Genomic DNA, 19,834 nt, shown 5'->3' with positions numbered 1-19,834 from the left:
CCCACAGATTGTGCCAGGGCTGGGGCAGGGGTGGGCTCCCTTAAGTGCCTTGGTCTGCTGGCTTTGCAAGGGTCGCTCAGCAGGCCAGCAGTGACAGTAGTCCCCCCATCTCCCAGAGGGCTTAGTTTAAAGCCCGGTGGAGTAGGTCAGCCAGCCTGGCTGAGGTAATGCTCAGGGACAATCAGCATGTGTTCACTGAGGGCCGGTCCTACCCGACTAACCTGGTTTCTTTTTATGTTTGGGTCACAAAGTCCCTGGACAAGGGTGTCGGGGTAGATGTTGTCTTCCTGGACTTTAAGAAGGCCTTTGACATGGTTTCCCACCACATTCTCTTTTAAAAAAAACAACAAAAAAAACTTGGTGACTGCAGCATTGATGCCTACAAAGTCAGATGGGTGGCAAATTGGCTCAATGGTTGGACCCAGAGAGTGGTGGTAAACAGGTCACTTTTGACCTGGAGGAATGTGGACAGTGGAGTCCCCCAAGGCTCAGTCCTGGGGCCTGTACTGTTCAACATCTTTATCAGTGATCTGGATGTGGGTCTGGAAAGCACACTGTCCAAATTTGCTGACAAAACCAAGTTGTGGGGCAAGGTGGGCACACTGGGGGGCGGGGAGGGACAGAATCCAGCTGGATCTAGACAGGTTACAGAGGTGGGCAGATGAGAATAGGATGGAATTCAATGCAGACAAGTGCAAGGTGCTGCATCTAGGGAGAAGGAATCAGCAACACGCCTATAAGCTGGGAAACACCCTTCTTGTCAACACGGTGGCAGATGGGGATCTTGGAGTCATTGACAACTCCAGGATGAACATGATTCACCAATGCGAGGAAGCGGTCAGTAAGGCTAACCGCACCTTGTTGTGCATCACAAGCAGGTCCAGGGAGGTGATTCTTCCCCTCTATGCGGCATTGGTCAGACCACAGTTGGAGTACTGCATCCAGTTCTGGGTGCTGCACTTCAAGAGAGATGTGGCTAACCTTGAGAGGGTCCAGAGGAGGGCCACTCGCATGGTCAAGGGGCAGTGGGGCAGATCCTATGAAGAGCGGCTATAGGGCCTGAACCTATTCAGCCTCCACACAAGGTGAGAGGGGATTTGGTGGCCATTTACAAACTCACCAGGGGGGACGAGCGGGAATTGGGGGAGGGCTCTGTTCCCCCAGGCACCACCCACAGTTACTAGAAATAATGGCCACAAATTGTTAGACAGCAGATTCAGGCTGGACATCAGGAGACATTACTTTATGGCTAGGGCTGCCAGGCTCTGCAATGGACTCCTAAGTGAGGTGGTACTCTCTCCTACCTTGGGGGTCTTCAAGAGGAGGCTGGACAGATATTCAGCTGGAGCGATGTGATCCCGGCACCTGTTCCTGCCCAGGGCAGGAGGTCAGACCTGACTATCTGTTTAGGTCCCTTCCAACACTAAGTACTATGATGCTATGATGACTTTCTGGTACCCCAAAATATGTTCTAGAGAAGCATGACCACTTTTGGAGCTTAGGATTCTCTGAGGGGGTTTCTAATATTTTTGGTAGTCATGTTGTAGGCACTATGGTTTATGAAATATGCAACAGGCAAGGATTTTTATGGGTGATTATATTTTATTGGACCATCTGTATAGCTGAAAGGAAAGTAGGAAGTTTACTTGTACCCCAAATCTTGTCTACCTCCCTCCCAAATATACAGTTGATCCAATAGGATATCGGCCACAAAAGTCTTTGCCCCTCTCATAATATTTTCTTCTTTCAGTTTTTTCTGTTTTGGGTAGAGCAGAACAAGAGAATCACAACTGGTGTTAATTCACTTCTGTTTTAATATTTATCTAGCTAAAATTAGCTTTCCTGTGTTTGCACTTTTGCAACATAGCCTTTATGATACAGCCAAGTCATTATGATTTGTTAACACTTTTCTTTACAAAACCATTATAGTTTTGCATAATGGAAAGCATCCTGGATGATTCACTTTTAGTTCAGTTTCCTACCTGGGAACTTCACAGTGATACTACTATAGTGTATGCAAGTAAACATGTAGATAAAAGATTATATCTGACCAATGCAGTGATATTATCTATGCATTTCTATTGATGAGGTTTTCAGAGGGGAAAGGTTTTAATCAAAATGGCTCTATGGATATAGATATTAATGTAGCTATTCTCTGCTTGTGTTAATAGTGCATGCACATAAGTTGAGTGGTTCTTCTATATTGCCCTAGATTTGCTGTAAAAGGTATTACTGTAATTACAATTTTTGTGATGCATTATTATTTAGAAGTGCTTTATTCACAATTATTAGACATGAAATTAGGAGGGAATTTCCCCACGACATTGGCAGAGACTTTGTTGTGTATTTTGTTCTCTTTTCCTTCCTGTGAAGCACTGAGCTGGGATAATCTTTTTAGGATTGAGCTTCTCCTAGTCTATTAATTTTTAATGCAGTTGCCTGGGATTAGTGCATTTTAGTGTTGCCCATCTCTTTAAACATTCACTTACTTAAATCAGAAATGTATATGCCTAACTATAAAAATGCTTCTGTTTTTATATTTATGGTAATGTATTTTAAATAATTTAACTTCCTTTTTTCTTGTTTTGGATTCCCTATAAGGATGGGGAAGCTGCAAAAGATTCAGAGAATAATAATCTTAACAACAGCAATAATAATGTTTGCTGTTGTATGGTTGTACTTAGAAGTTCAGAGATTTATTTATCTACACTTTGTCCATTCCATGTGGAGCTACCAAATTGAATAGGAAATCTCACTAGAAATTGCCTCTGTTGTGGAATTCTGCTACTTCTCCCAATAGGGGAAGATACTTTAAAAAAAATACAACAGCTAGGAGTCTTGGGATTTTTAAATCTCTGAAAATTGGACTCGGCTCTGGGTGATGGTCCCAGTTAACATTAGTTTGGGGTGTTTTTTAACTTACGAATTCATGTGGTTGGTAATAGATTGTGTTTTAAACAGTTCACCCATTGTCATATGCTTACTGAAAGCATGATGTCTTGAAATAAAGATGCAATGCCATCTGGTGTTTAAAACCGAAGTCATGGAAGTAGAGATGGTTCAACTTTTAAGTATTTTTAAAAACGGACAACTCCCTCCACCTGCCCTGCCCCCACCAAAAAAACCCAAAAAAAGCCAAAATTAGGAGTAACAATTTGGACTGACTGGCTCTGGTGTGACCATATTTCCTTGATTCGAAAAGGAAAACTAGGTTACTTGGACAAAATATACATTTGTTAGGACTATGTTTAAAAAAAAAAAAAAAAATTATAACAATATTTTCTTTTTGAGCAAATAGGAACTATGCAAGATGACCAATTTAAATATAAAACCTTTTGCTTATTTCTTTTTTTAGGTGGACGAGGGGAAGATGGTAGCCCTGTTATCACATTTCCAGACTACCCAGCTTTCAGTGAGATCCCAGAGAGAGAGTTTCAAAATGTTCTGACCTATCTCACAAGCATCCCAAGGTAGGTGCCTGCAGAAAACAGCTGTATCTGGTATTGCAGAATCATAGACAAGTAAGGCTGGACAGGACCTCCAGAAGTCATCTAGTCCAACTCCCTATCTGCAGCAGGATCATCCCTATGCAAACCATCCAAAACAATCCATATTCTGAACTCTTCATAAGACTGCCATTAACTCTAACCTACCACAGGCACAGCACTAGAACCACAGCAGCAAACATCCTGCTTCTGTGAAATGTCAACATATGCTCAAGAGATCCTGGATAGAAAGTCATGCCCCCAGCTACAGAGGAAGGCAAAATCCCCCACGCTCTATAACAATCTGCCCACAGAATAAAATTCCTTCCTGATCCCAGATACGGTAATCGGTCTGACCTGAGTGAAGGGGCAAGACCCTCTAGCCAGGAACCTCCAGCTTTGGTTCCAGCAGGAACATTAGCACTCCCCAGTTAAGGTCTCCAGCCTTGGCTGTAGCCAAAACCCAGTGCCTCTGAGGGAGGCTTAAAAACACCCTGACATATGTAACAGAAAGCGGGGTGGGAGATGGAGGGGCAACCAGCAAAGCCCAAAAGACTGGCGTGTACCCTTAATAGAACATAAGCATAGCTACACCTAGACCACCCCTGACCAGTGGCTATCCAACCTCTTCTTGAACACCTCCAGTGAGTCCACAACTTAGGCAGTCTATTCCACTGCCTTACTATTCTAGAAGTTTTTTCTAGGTGTCCAATCTAAACTCACTTTGCTACAACTTCAAGCCACTGGTCTGTCGTCCTCTCCACAGCAGGAGAAAAAAGGTGCTTTCCCACTATTTTATGGCAGCTCTTCAAGTATTTGGTTAAGGTCCCTTGTTACATGCTTCATCATACTGCTTATGGGACTCTTCTTAGTTTTCACTTGAAAACACACATAGACTTGGGAAAGTGTTCTAGTTCCTGATTTAATTCATCCTTTATTGCATTCTGTTTGATTTTATTGAAGGGTATAATAAATCCTCCAAAACACTGGACGGTCAGCTTGGTCTACTGGTAATAAACTTAACTAAGAGAAGTCTATGGGTAACATTTATCACAGTCCGGAAACTCTTATAGGAGGAACAGACAAAGGTGTAATGAAATCCAATGGCTCTAAGTGGAAGCTAGCCCAAGTCAAACTACAGAAGCCACACACCAGCCAGTTTTAAGTGATCAGAAGCTGGCTTAAACCTGTAATAGAACATAAGTTCAGTGCAAGTAAATCAGTTTCAAAATGGCTCAAACCAGTTTGAGATGAACTGGGTTGAATATAGTATCAAAGTTAACTGATTTAGCTCAAGCTGGTTTATGGAACTTCTGCCCCAGACCCCTTCCTGGTTTAAGTTAAACCAGAGTCCCCCAGAATACTCTGTAGCCTCAAATGGAACCGTACTCTCTGCTTCAGACAGCAGGGCTGGCCCTGCCCTTCTACTCACTAGGTGGAGCAGGAGCTGGGGTGTGGCCAGATGTTGCCCCCCTGCCAAGGTTAAGGGGACAGGGAAGAGCTTTATTTTCCCCCCCTCCCTCACCTGTCCCGCCAGCACAGACCTGCCAGGCATTTCTCTGCTGACTGCTTCAGCAGTGGGAGCCATATCCAGCCTCAGCAGTAGCCTCAAAGGGGTTTAATTCCCCCGCTCCCTGTCCCACCAGCACAGACCTGAGCTGGAGTCTGCTGGTGTTCCCCTCACTGCCCAGTGGCAGGACTGTGGCCAGAGGGTGGCTGGCTGGCATGGTTCCCTTAGGCAAGGAGGGGTTATTCCTCCCCCCCCCTCCCTCCGTCCCCCCAGCACCTGGCAGAGGGGGCAAGGAAGGATTTTATTCCACTGCTTACCCTGTAAAGGGAGTGATTGGTAGCAGTAGCAGTCAGGGCTGGTAGACCCTGGGTGCAGTCCCCTGGGGATGGGCAGGGAGGGGGGGAATAAGCTCACTTTCTGTCCCTTCTGCCTCAGAGGGCCATGCTGGCCAGCCTCTGGCCATGCCCCTGCCACTACAGCAGTGAGGGGGGAGCACCAGGTGGACCCTGGCTCAAGTCTGCCAATGAGACTGGGAGGGGGGAATTAAACCCTCTCCCTGGCCAGTTCACTTGAGGCTACTGCCAGGGCTGGCCACGGCTCCCACCAGCACAGCTTCTCTGCAGCTGAGGGCTGCTCTAACACCCCCCAGCTTCTGGCCTAAGCCATTGCAGGCAAGTGCCTGGATTTCCTGAAAGTCGATTCACTTGCAATTTGGTTCAATCTAAGAAGGTTAGACTAACCTGTAAAGATTGAATCGGTTCAGGCTCTGGCATTTTGAATGTCTGTCCTTAGCCTTGGACAGCTCACCTATGGTTATTGTGAGTTTTCCATGTAAATTTCTCAAGGCTACCCATGCTACTAATCTAAACAAGAATGGAATTCAGGGACATCATGTGGCTTGTATTGTGCAAGAGGTAATGCTAGATGATCACCTTTTGGCTTTATAATCTGTCTGTGAATTACTCAAGCTTCCCCATCTCTCCTGTTTCTTACATTTATTTGTTGCTTTTTTGAGGCCTGGTAGTCGAATGCCAATCTTCCAACAAGGGAAGTAAGGGCTTTGTCAGGTGTTTACATGCAACAGTTGCAAATCAGTGTAATATTGTGACCTATTAAAGTTGGAATGTGTTAGGAGATGACCCTCACCTGCAACGCCATGAGGGCACTTATGTACTAAACTGCCTGAACATGCAAGCATTTAGTGGGTGCATCCACACATGCAAGCATGTGTGCTTGCAGCAGCTCAAATAAAATTTGAGCCGGGGCTTTTTGCCTCAGCGCGCTTTGTTGTGGAGCAAATTGTGCCACTTGGGGCAAAATAACCCTGCCTGGCTCCTTCTGGATCTGCAGCCAAGGGGAGCTAGGGCCCAGGGCCAGCACCTGTGCGGTCCCCAGCAGTATAAAAAGCTGCCCTGTTCTGGCCCCAGCAGTACAAAAACCTTCCCTGGCAAGCGGCTCAGGGTTATTTGACCTCACTAGCATCTGGGGCCCAGGCAATTGGTATCTGGGGACACTAGCCCCTTGTCAGCTAGACTGCTGAGGCAGTATCCCAAATTCACATTTTAAAATACCCCAAAATCCACATTCTTCTACAATTAGAACAAGAGAGAGAGAGAAAGGGGGAATTGATCAGATGGACAATGTTTTATTGTTATAATTACAATGTTAAATAAATTTGGAAGCCTATCAGTGTCTCTAACATCATAATAAAATAAATCCTAAATAATCTATAGTTTTAATGGTTTCTTTGGGGTTTCCTACCCAATGGGTGGTGGGTTATGGGGGGGATGTGGGGTTTGCAGGAGGGGGTGGGAAGCAGGGTGGGGGAATATGGGTGGGTGTGGGGGATGAGTCACTGCATGGGTAGGTGTGGGGGGATTGTGGGTATGGGGGCTGTTTAGGAGGGGTGGGTCCCCTGCATGAATGCCACATGCCCCCGACGGCTGGCGGGACACGGCAGCGCTGGCAGTGGGAAAGTGGGGAGCTCCCGCAGATGTCACCGGCACTGTTGGCAGTGGGGGGAGGGGTGGTGAGCGGCAAGCGCCCGTGCACACCACCGGCAGCAATCACTGACTAGCCGCATGTCAGTGGTACCACTGGCGGTGGAGGGTGGCAAGCAGCAACTGCCTATAGGCACCACCGACAGTGACAGCACCTTTTTTGAGGGGGTGCACCACCATCCTCAGGGAGTGCATTTGCACCCCCTATGCATTGCCAATAGTCCCCTGCCCCTCATAGGACAGAGCCCTGCCCCCCCCCACAGCACATGAACTACCCTGCCTACAGAGTCCCAGGCCCCCCAGGGGCAACAGCTCCCCCTCATCCCTCCCCCCCCACTGGTCTCCAGCCCCCTGCTCATTTCCCTGGTCTTCTCCAGCCTCTGGAGCCTGGAGATGATCAGGAGAACAAGCAGGAGGCTGGAGAGAATAGGAGAACGAACAGGAGGCTTGTTCTCCCTGCCCCCTGTTCCTTCTCCTGGCTCCCCTCTTGCTCTCCCAGCACACCCCACCCCCCACACTCACTGGCAGTAGCAGAGAATGAGCAGGAGGCTGGAGAGAGCAGGGGAAGTCTCCAGCTTATCTCCAGGGGTTTGTCCCTAGCCTCCTGCTCCTTTCCTGCTTGTCTCCAGCTTTGGGAGGGAGCAAGAGACTGGAAACTGCCCCCAGAGACATTACCCCTGCTTCCTCCAGCCTCCTGCTGCTTCCCCTGCTCTCCCAAGGCTGGAGACAAGCAAGGGAAGAAACAGGGGCCTGGAGACAGCCACGGAGACCATCCCCTGCTGCCTTCAGCCTTGGGAGAGCAGGGGAATGCCTCTGGGGCTGTCTCCAGCCCCCTGTTCATTCCCCTGCTGTCTCCAGCCTCCCACGGTCCCCTCCCCACTCCTCCAGCCCCCTAACCCCCTGTTCACCTGGCAAAAGCTGGGTCTGGGTCCCTACAGCTTGCACTGCTACCTGCCCAGAGTGGGCGGGCAGCATGCTTCAGGAGCAGGAAAAGGACCAATCATAAAGATGTTTTGGCACTCTTCCAGAGTGTTTCTGTAGGACTGAGCCCCCATTTGCCTTGGGACACTCTGACCCGTTTTGTTTTGTTTTTTTCCTGCCCGAGTTTTTATTTGACCCCAGGGGTCTAATTTTCTCCCTACACTGCAAGTTTGCAGCGCAGGAAACATTTTTTCATTCTTTCACGTGCCTGTTGCCCTGCCTCAAAGGGGTTTAAGACTGGGCAAGAGGCACATGCGTGCTTGTCTGGATGTGCCCAGTGAGTGTTAAGCTGAATGTGTGACACTACCATAGGCAAGGATACTGCTCAGCATGTGACAATACTACTCCACAATTCCTTGCAAGGGTCTGTCTTGAGCAACAAAAGTCCCTGTCCCTCTGACTTTTTGAGTGCATAATCTCTATAGCATTTGGCTTTCTTCCAGTTATAAACTGCAAAAACAAAGATAATTGTACATTTTATTAGGTAGACAAGGTTCTTTTAGTAAATCTGATATCTTTTATTAGACCAACTCAAATAGTTGGAAAAATTCTTCTTTGCAAGCTTTTGGGTATGAATACCCCTTATCAGGCTGAGGAAGCATTCTGCAGTTTGTGTGCATGCTTTTCCTGGATGGAAGGAATAGTAAAGACACCACAGGCTGGTATGCATGCAAGAAAGCCAGTCAGTGAAGATATATATTGAGGGGTCAGTGCATGAGAGAGAGGTTGGAGGGTAGGGGAAATAAATGTAGCTGGTAAATAGTGGAAATGTACCTGGGGTGTCAATGTTAAGCAGATTATAGTGTGTCATAAATCCAATGTCTGTATTTAGTTCATGATTTTTTGTTTCCAGTAGGTTGACTAACTGAAGCTTTGTAGGCTTGTCTGTGAAAGGTGTTTCGTACATTTTATTAAGTGTCATGTGCCTGCGCACCCAGACTGTATTCATTGTAAGATTATTGCTGAGTAAAACTTATACTGACTTTCTGACTTTGAGAATGAGACCCTTTTTTATTCTAATCAGATTTTAAGAGCTTCTTTCTTCCCTGAATATATCCCTTCTCTATTGAGTATTGTTTTATAATTGATTGGCACTTGATCTGCCTCTAGAGGTGGGACAGTTACTACAGCTAAAGAAAAAAGGATTACAAGTATTTTGTTACCAGACTAGCCTGAAGTGTTGCATGTTGCATAGTTAGCACAATATAGGAGAATTGTGCTTATTCTATATGAGGCTCTTGGAGTTAGAAACAGTTTGCTTCTGAAAACTGCAGCCAGGTAGCAGTGCCCAAATGCTGGTTGTGAGCAGTTTTCCTCGCTGTTTACACTGTACGTAACAAACTAATAGTAGCATGTAAGCATGGTCAGTTTTGCTTGGGTTTGCAGTTGCAAACCCATATTTCAAATGATACTTGATAGGTTTACTCTGGATATTAAAAAAAAAATAAAATAAAATAAAAAAATAAAAAAAATACGTTGTGAATAAAACAGTTTAAGTCAAAATGTTTTCATTATCCTCTCCCCTCTGTTCTTCTCTTGTATAATCTTCTTGCTATATTGGGAAGACCTGCTGTCATTGGTAGACTGTGCCTCAGTTTCACTGGTCACAGATGTATTTGTCAACTACTAGTTTGCTTTTTCATTCTTTCTAAAATTGATCAGTAATTGCTCCATCAGTTTCTTTGTCTTGGTCTGCCCTTCTGTTGTATAAATGGCCAATTTAAACCTCTTAACAGCATTAAGAACAGCTTTTTGTTGTTTCAAATAATTGTAGACCAAATTTGTAACCCCTGCTATCTATGGTTCTTAACAGTGTTTGCCAAATCAGATGAACTTCCATGTCTCAACACCTGCTCTAAATGATAAATTCTATTTTTTTTTTTTTCGGTAGAGTGAAGACCACTTTTATAAGACTAGTAAATGACTTCACAACGCCAGTGCTCTGTGGGCATGTTTTCAATGGCTCAGTTTGTCAGATGTTATGGAGCAAACTTCTGGGGGGGTTTTGCTGACAGTAGGCATGTGTTTGAGTATTCATTCAGATGTACCACTTCTTGGGAATCTGACCTTCTTCTGGTATGGTCTTTTGATGCTCTAGTGAGGCTGCTTTCACTTTTGTAATTCATATGGAATGATGGTGGTAATTTAAACCTTGAATGCCAAAAAAACACTAGTCCACAATTTAAGTTCTTTATAATGCACTCCTCCGTAAAGAACTCTTTTCAGCATTACAGATGGTCTTATCTGTGGGTCAAATCCACAAAGGGACAGGGGCATGAGTATACTCGGCATTGCCATGCCTGCTCAGGGAATGGAATTCACAAACCTGAGTGAGGAGCCAAAAGGGTTGGCACTACACAGTGCAAAGAAGAAAGTGCAATGCAGTGCCACACAGGCAGCTGACTGTGAACAAATGTGTTTGTCTACAGGGTGAGTGCTGTGCAGCGTTATTGAAAGCAATATAGTCATGTTGCTCAGTACCTCACCCAGTCTAATTGGCCTGCTTCTAAGCCAGAATAGACACCATCTTGACATAGCTCTACTAATTCCAGTTCTAAAGCTACCTAATTTTAAAAACACTCTTGTATTATAGTATTAAAAATACCAATGTGCCTAAAACATCTCTGGGACACCTCATCCTCATGGCTCAGAATCTCTCTCGTTTATTCAGGAATTTTGCAGTCTTACTGGTTCTGTGAGTCTTGCATTCCTTTTATGCACACCGGCCCCATGTCAACAGGAGGAGTTGGGATTGCCCTCATTGTCTAGCCTGAGGCTTAGTAGTACAGGCATTCTTCTGGAAGGTAGGAAATGTGATTTTGATTCCTCCCCCACCCCCAAGACTGAGGTGTGGGCTCTAAATCCTGGCATTTTCTCTTCCTGGACAAAAGCTGTAACCTCTAGGCTATTCTATAAAAGGCGGGCACCCCCAGCTCCACCTGCACCTGTTTTTGTTTGTTTTTGATTAAAAGTGGCCATGGCTGCAGTGTTCTCTGTGCACGTGGGGCATGCTCTGAGCATGTCTCCTGGACCAGGCCCCTCTCAGGACTTGGGCACAGGGCATTTATACACGTGATCCAGCCAGAGTGGGGGCGGGGAGCACCCTAATTTAAAGCACCCAGAGTGTCTTCTAGAGCAGTGGTCTCCAAAGTGGGGTGTGCAAGACAATCCATTGGGGTACAGGAAGAAAATATTAGAACTTCTATTTAGATATATAAATATACATATATTGGGGGTGCATGATCAAATTTTTTACTGATAGGGGTGCACGAATATAAATATACATATATTTATATATGTATTGGGAGTGCGTGCTCAAAAATTTTTTTACTGATAGGGGTGGCGATCAAAAAAGTTTGGAGACCTCTGTTCTAGAGCAGCTCTAATTAAAGTGCCAAGCGCATCTCATGCATCAGTGTCCCTGTGCTGAAACATGGCAATGAGAGTGCTCGAACAAGCTTTAGTTAAAGTGCCCCTGCCACTGTTTTTCAGCACAGGGACACTGATACATGAGATGATGGAGTCTGCTAGAGCACAGTAATTACCATGCTCCATGTAATTACAGCATATCAGAGCAGCCTCACTGCTCATGTATAGGTGCCCCACCTAGCTTATGAATCCTAAACAGAGTTAAGTACAAGAAGGGAACATCATTCAACGAATGATGAAAATGCTGCTACTTAGATACTGGCTCTTATACCTCTGCATCATCACTTATTAAAATTAAAATTCATTAGAGTTCCCTCACTGTAATTGGGAATCACGTCCAGTATTTTGAATGGTTTTCAGTTCCTCCATTCTTAGCTCTCCATTTGCTGTTCTCTACCCTTGTACATGTTGCTTGTTTTGTGAGCCACCAACTTTTAAATATCAGAGATGCTCCAATATTTTGTCATTCACACTGATACTGGCATTTCTAACTCTCAAGAAATGTTAATTTTCTAATCTTGGGTTAAAGCATTTGCAATATGTAGCTAACCTTTCAAAGATGGAAAAGCTTCATGGGCAGACAAGGTTCTTTGGGTAAATCTTATATTTTTTATTAGACTAACTCAAATAGTTGGAGAAATTCTTCTTTGAAAGTTTTATGGTTTAAAAACCCTTAGTCAGGCTGGCTCATAAAAAGGTTGGTGTACTGTGGGGCCATTTTGTTACCTGTTTACCAATTAACCAGTGGGGGCACATTTCTCACAAGAAACCCCCTTTTTCTCCAATCTCTGTTTGAATCCTCAAAGAAAATTTACAAAACACATTTCACAGACAAAGCCATGAACTTCACTTCCTCAACCTCCTGGATACAAACCATCATGGACTAAATATAGACATTGGATTTGTGACATGTTGTTATAACCTGCCTGACATCTGACTCCCCAGCTGCCTCTCCACTATTTACCTGCTACATTCATTTCTCCCCTTACCCCCAACCTGTTTCTTACCCACTGACCCCTCAATTTACATCTTCACTGACTAGCTTTCCTTGCCTGCATACCAGCCTCTGGCTTCTTTACTATTCCTTCCACCCAGAAAGAGCGCACACACCAACAGCAGATGCTTCCTCGGCCTGACAAAGGGTTTTTAAACCTGAAAGCTTGCTAAGAAGAATTTGCCCAACTATTTGAGTTGGTTTAATAAAAGATATATCAGACTTACACAAAGAACCCTGTCTTCCTGTTCTTGGACCAACACAGCTACAACATACACCACTGAAAAGCTTCATGAACAGTTCAGACTACTCCTTTAAGAAAAAGTCAGCCAGTTATTTACATTATCCATTATTTATTAAGCAAGCCTAAGGTACAAGATTTATAAGAAGGATGAAAATTAAAGCCAACATTTTTACTCTTGGAACTTTTTTCAAAGTGTACTTGGTTCAACCTATTAAGCAATTTGCCCTGCTGAGTGCTACTTTGACTGCAACCCTGTAGAATAAGCTTTGGTGAAATGCCCTATGTAACTGCCAACTGGTTGCTGAGTAACAAAATACTTTAAAGTTCTAACATGACTTCAGAACATCAACATGTTTTGAAAAACTTCAAAAAATCATTTATGCTATTTGTTCAGGCAAAAGATTCTGGATTGCCGCATGGATTATCATAGCGACAAGTCAAGCAACTTCTGCTGTCGTAATATATAGGGCAACTGTATTCCACTAGAATGTTAGCAAGAAACTGCCACAGGCAACTTAATAGGGGAGTCTCTGCTTTCTCTGACCTTGCTTACATTTATAAGATTCATCCCTAAAATTATATTGGCAATATTTCTAATGGAGTTACCACTTACACCTGCAAAATACTGCCTCAGTTGTTTAACTTGCACCAGTTCCCTGAACCGAAGGAACTATAGTTTTTCTAGTAGTTTGATAGTACACCTATTTCTTTTGGAAATTTTGCCCTGAAATATACTTTAAAAAAAATCAGTTTCCTAGCCCACATCACTTTACCCACAAGACTTAAGTGCCAAGCTGGACCTTGTCCTTGTTTTTTAGGGGGTGGGTTAAATATTTGGGTATTGCTCTTTAAGACCTAAGAACCCAGGGTTTTATGAACAGTTTCTCTGTAAAGCTTTTTTTCATGGTAATACAGTATGAGGATGCAACATAAATGGCTTTTACTGGGAGACTTGTGTTTAGGGAAAAGTGAGAGAGAGTTGCTTTACAATGGGCACATCTTAGACTGAAACAGGATTAGCTAACATAATACTCTCTTGCAGAGTGCATGATATACATGATAGCCTCACTTCCTACCTACCCAAATAGTAAATGTTACAAATCTAGGCTACTGGTGAAGGGGATTGTGAGTAAAGATGCCACAGTGCTGTGTGAGAGTGCTAAGTAGCAGTGAAAGGAGCCTATGCCCCCTTGTAGTTGTAGAAAGAATATTGTTTCATAAAATACAGCTCCCTCATGTGGATATCAGTGATATTGCAAGACCCCTTTGCCTATAAAATAGGAATGGGTGTAATACAATAAATTAAATCCACCTCAGAATATCTTCTAATATGCACTTTGCAATCTGTATAAAAAGGTTAATACCCATCTTGCCTGAATTATGCAATTGCATAAGCAATCACAGGATTTGAAGTCCAAAGATATATTACTGAAGTATATATAACGCATTGCATATCACAAGGTAGCAATAGCCCTAAACTTTGTGACGCTTCGAAATACTTGTGGGAAACGTAAACTAATTGTCTCAAGAAAAAGTCTGGTGGCCTTTCGGAGGGTGTCCTTCTCCCATGCCTTGTTTTCATGTGTGAATGCTGCCTTCACAGTAGTTACTGGGCCAGGTGGCGGGGAAAGAGAGTGCTGTCTTGTAACACATGGGCAGATGAAAGCTGTAGTACCATCACACGCATTGGATAATGTTAGGCTATCCCTCAGTGAAAAATGCTTCCTTGGAGGATACTCTTACAGTAAGCAGCCAAGGGCAAGGGAGAGAACTCTGTTAATCTCCAAAAATGGTTAAAACATGTTAAAGGAGCAGGGTCAACACATTAAGTCTTTTCTTCTTTTTTTTACTCCCTTGTATTTTTTTTTTTTAAAGCATTTTTCTTCCTGTGAAATGTTTTTATTATTTCAATAAACTAGCTCTTGGGAGTATATCTTGGGCAAGTGTCATCAGGGGTGGATCCAGAGGGGGTGTGGTGTGTAGTTGTACCCTTGTTATCCCCCTTTGATTCCTGCTTCAACCAGACTTTAAAACCAACTGCCTGTGAGGGGCAGCAGCACTTAAATTCAAGCAGTGCTGACAGAGCCCGTTGTCTTTTTGTCTCTATAATTTCTCTGATTCTTGCTAATCTCTTTCCACTCCCCAAGCAGTAACAGCAGTTTATCCTTTTTAATGACCTTTATGTTCCAATATTCAAACTACCTTTTTTCTGCAAATTTTGCTGTCCTCAAAGCATTCCTGGTAATGTCTCTCTTCTCTTTTACAGCTTTGCAGACTGTCTTTAGCTGTATTTAATATTGCTACATCTAAGTTAAGGTTTTTAACTTGGGTATAGAATTCACAGAATCAGAAAAATTAGGGTTGGAAGGGACCTCACAAGGCCATTTAGTGCAACTTTCCACTGATCGGCTGAGAGGGCTGCCTGTCATGTGGCCCCACCCCTCTTTACCAATTGACTGACCGTGGAGTATTGAAGGCACTGTGAAGACACTCAAGAAGGCTAGTTTGTTTGGTTGTTGCTTTTTTTCTGTGAATCTGAATGAGATGTATGTTTAACTACCATGTTTACTTGATGGTAAAACTAGGTTTCCCCCATCCCCCAATTTAACATGGAGAGGGGGAAGCCCCCTCATCTAAGAATAAAGAATGAGGCTGGGGAGGGAGCAGGCAGGTATTGGAGCTTCGACTTTAACCCCTACCTGGGGTCTGGGCCATAGCTATAGCTGCTGCCTGCTCCCTGCACCCTGACATCTCTTCTCGGCTGCTTCTTTCCCTCCACCCTTACCCTCTCCCCCCTTACCTTCCTTCTGCGCTGAAAGGCTCTGTCCATGCTGTAGGCTGGGGCACTGAGCCTGGCCTCACTTTGTAGCAGCAGCATGCAGCCTGCACTGCTATAGGGGCTAGGCTGGGGCCATATTCAGTGTCCCAGGCTAGAACAGGTATGGAGCCTACTGGCACAGAGCAAGAAAAAGGGAGTGGGATGGGGAGCAGAGACTAGAAGGGGGATCAGAGCAAACAGGTGGGACCTGAGGCTGCAGCAGGAGCCAGGCCGGGGGAAGAGATTACAGGGGAGCAAGCTGTGTGACCACCCCACACCATCTGCACCCCCACTGCTTGCCCCTCTGCAGCAGTGGGGTGGGGAAGAGTGAATTAAAGACAACCCTCCAATAATTAGAGTCTATAAATGGAAAATTATATCAAATTTTATAAATTATCCATGTGTAGAACCTAATTATTGAGGAGGGTCTTAAATACAGGATAATCTTAGATTTGAGTAAAATATAGTCTACAGGACTAATGATGAGGGACCTACTAATTAATGCCATTTCATGTATTTTGCAGAAAACATTAAATTTTGCAGTACCCGCAAAAGCAGGAAATGTCTGTGAAATCTGCAGGGGGGTGTGGGGAAGCAAACTTACTGAAAATAAAATGCTGGCTCCCCAGAGGGAACTGCCCAGCCATGCAGCTGGTAGAGGGGGGGTGGAAACAAGGGTGGAGGGGCTGCTGGTACTTGGGAGGGGAAGGGGGGCTCCAGGTGGCTGCCATCCCTGCTCCTCACTGCTTATTGGCTGAGAGGGCTTTCTGTCAGGCAGTCCCATCCCTTGCCACCACTTGGTGGCGTGGGGGGCACATGATGGACAGCCCTCACAACCAATTGGCAGTGGGGGGGAGTTCTGGCCATGACTACCCTTCAAAAATGGCAGTTGGCTCTCTGATCTGCTGACAAAATTGGCCAGCTGCCACCAAGTTGGGTAGACCCCCCCAGTAATGACATGGAATCTTTTGACTCTTTGGCCTAGTTTGTTGTGCTCTTTTTTTTTTTAAAGAAACTTTACATATAATCTCAAATTAATACTCATTCCGCTAATTGTTTGTTTTGATCTGAAACTGAATAATATATAGTGCTAGCCCCTTAGTATATTGTGAACATCTGGTAAAGCATTGGGTTTCTCTTTAACTGGAGAAAAATGTATTGTGTTCTATATGGTGTGCCACGCCACCTGCACCGCACTTTCAAAATCCTACGTCTGCCCATCCATGTCATTTTATAGATTTCTGTCCAACACACCTGTCACTTTAATATGTTTATTATATTCCAATAGTTTGTGCATATTTACATTAATTATATTAATGAAATTGTTGTTAATATTGTGATTACTGTAATTTGGTGACTTAAATTTACACTAATCACTTAAATAAACACAGGGTGTAGCAGAAATACTTCAAAAGAAATTGATGAGTTCCCCACATAAAGAATGGACAGGATGTCTCGTTCAGAAGCAGTGTTCTCTTGGCAGTTTCTTCTGAGAGCAGACTATAACAATGGTCTCTATCTGCTCTGTAGAAGAACAATAGGGTGTACTTTTCGGGGGGGGAGTTGTTTCTATTTTGGGCTCAGGACTTTGTACAAATGTTAGCTTTGTTTGTTTAGATGCAAGAAACTGGAAGATTATAATCTTACACACATGCCACTGTGGTGCTCCTGAATTGGAACATCCAAAGTTAACTATCATTCTGTAGAAACAAGAACACCACATTAAAAAACAAAAACAAACCTGACCTAGTCTGGTGCTCATCCTGATGCCTCCTTTGCCCAAGATTACTTATCTCCATGCAACCCTCTCTTTCCTTCATCCTCTACATATTACCTTGGATAGACTTTCTTCTTATAATCTGCTTGCTATCTCTGCAGAGGAGACTAGCATTAGCTATTGTTACTTTCAATCTTTTTGTCTTCCTGTTCCCACTCTTAACTTATGTAGATGACAGAATAGCATAGGGGAAGCATTTAGCAGCCAAAGCTAAGCTAAGGGGTTTAGTAGGTTTCTGCTTTATTTTTTGTGTAGTCTAATGGGCCTTTTAAGTTGCTCTGTTTCTCTTGCTCTAAGCCATCCTGAGCCTTTGTTGGGAAGGGTGGCATATAAATCACATATGTGATATATATGTGTATAAAAACAAAAAAATTGATGCATATACATAAATTCAGGCTTACTGTATCCCTGAATTTAATTTTTTTTTCAATTTTTGTTTATATGCAAAAACATGCATGAAAGAGAGACAAATTCAAAATATTTTAGAAAGTTATTATGAAAGGAAAAGAGTACAAAAAAGTACTAAAGGATATACTAATGGACACTTATAGTACTTTAACATTGTTTAATTTACTAGGTTTCAAACTAGTAGTGACAGTGATAAATAAACATGAAGCATTAAATAGTTCCATGGGACTGGATGGGAACTCCGCTGGATGACACTTGCCATCACAGGCAACCACAGGTTTCTCATCCCAACTACTCCTTTGGAGAGTCTGCCACAAAATTTCATACCTTTAATGGTTTGAAACCTTCCTCTGCTTTATAGCCAAACTCAGTCATGGCCAGTTTTGCCCATTTGTTCTTTCACAAACACTGCCTTTATAGCTGTTCTCCTGCTCTGTTGACTTCCCCCTACTTTCCTGCTGTATTTGACAGATGCCATCTTCACTCTTCATGTTCATTTTGTTAGGCTAGACAAAGAAACCAAGCATTCTTTGTATCCCGTCATTAGGTAGATTCTCCATTTGTGCAATTATGCTAGAGCCCCTCCCTCTCTTGAACGTGTATGACCAGAACTGCATTCTGTCCAAATGAGTTCTTGCCATTGTTTTTTATAGTGGCATTCACACTTCTGTATCTTGCATTTAAATACAGGCAACCCCCCACTTAACTCTGTTTCTCTTAGTGCTATTTTGCTATAACGCTCGTTTTACATTGATACCCAATTCCACTTAGCGCTCAGTGAGTTTTGTTATAATGCTCACAGTCATGTACAGCTGGCAGCAGGCTTCACTTAACACGATTCTGCTTAACATTTTGTTTTTTGGGAACCTGTTAAGAGCATTAAGTGGGGGTTGCCTGTATCTGTATTTTAAATTTGACATCTTTGAATAATTATGAAAATTGGGGGAATCTGTGAGAGTTAACAGCTCTGGAATAAGGTTACTTCTGCTCTCTGTTCACGTGTACATAGCCTTAACCAACATGGAATACCTCCAGCTTTAGTGACCCATTTTATTTTATTTTATTTCATAAAATGGTTCCTCAAGGATAATATGGCCTATGTCTAACTCTCTTTACTAAAATCTGTGTTTTGCTTTCAAAACCACTACAGTTCAGACTGATTATAAATGCTTTGGATTATAAACAATTTTTCATTTAAAATATGAATGCATTACATCTGTCTCTTTTAAAGGGCTCACTGAAAAGTAAGTATTTAAAGTATATAATTTCTATGAAAGACGCAAGATGCATTAAACAGGAATATTTTTTGGGCAAACACATGCATCATTTGACTCTTCCAAATAGTCCTTTTTAATTCAATGGGCCCATTCATGCATGCATATCTTTGCAAGATTGTGTTCTGAAAAGACTTGGAATGGGTAGTATGAAAGAGAAATTGAAATAGCCAGTGTACCTGGGGAATGCCTGATTGCTTTAGGTTTTCCTTTCAACTTGGCTACATATCCTTAGCTTCCTGGTAATGGTACACGCTTTTCAGACCAGAAGCCATGCCTCTAAGTACAATAGAAAAGCATCTAATGCTACTATATTATTCATAGTTTGCAGAATCAGAAAGGACCTGCGCAGATCATCAAGTCCAGCCCCCTGCCATGGCAAGAAAGAGTACTGGGATCAAACGACCCCAGCAAGGTGTTCATTTAGCCTCCTCTTCAAGGCCCCCAGGGTAGGAGCCAGCACCACTTCTCCTGGAAGTTGGTTCCAGATCCTAGCTGCCCTGACAGTGAAGTAGCGCCTCCTGATATCTAGCCTGAATCTATCCTCTGCCAGCTCGTGACCACTTTTCCTCGTCGCTCCTGGTAGTGCTCAGGGGAACAGGGACTCCCCCAGTGCCTGCTTATCCCCTCTGACTAGTTTGTAAATGGCCACTAGATCCTCCCCTCAGCCTTCTCTTGTGGAGGCTGAACAGATTCAGGTCCCATAGCCTCTCCTCGTAGGGCCTGCCCTGTTGCCCCCTGATCATGCAAGTGGCCCTCCTCTGAACCCTCTCCATGTTGTCCGCTTCCCTCTTGAAGTGCGGCACCCAGAACTGGACTCAATACTCCAACTACGACCTGACTAGTGCCGCATAGAGGGGGAGGATCACCTCCTTGGACCTGATTGAGATGCATCTGTGGATGCATGCCAAGGT

The 19,834-nt window shown here is 43.8% G+C and overlaps 1 protein-coding gene across 5 annotated transcripts in view; it reads left to right on the top strand.

The window, feature by feature from the left end:
• The window catches only part of MCF2L (MCF.2 cell line derived transforming sequence like), a 175,979-nt gene that overhangs the window by 93,599 nt on the left and 62,546 nt on the right, over positions 1 to 19,834 (top strand). For all 5 annotated transcript variants that reach the window (XM_019529641.1, XM_019529639.1, XM_019529642.1 and 2 more), the window contains exon 3: positions 3,356 to 3,470. In XM_019529641.1, the coding sequence (XP_019385186.1) occupies positions 3,356 to 3,470 (115 nt within the window). The remainder of the gene's footprint in view (positions 1 to 3,355; positions 3,471 to 19,834) is intronic.

The sequence above is a fragment of the Crocodylus porosus genome, unplaced genomic scaffold, assembly GCF_001723895.1.
Source record: "Crocodylus porosus isolate Cpor-Errol unplaced genomic scaffold, CroPor_comp1, whole genome shotgun sequence".
NCBI classification, from domain to species: Eukaryota; Metazoa; Chordata; order Crocodylia; family Crocodylidae; genus Crocodylus; species Crocodylus porosus.
This window is presented reverse-complemented; position numbering and strand designations above follow the sequence as displayed.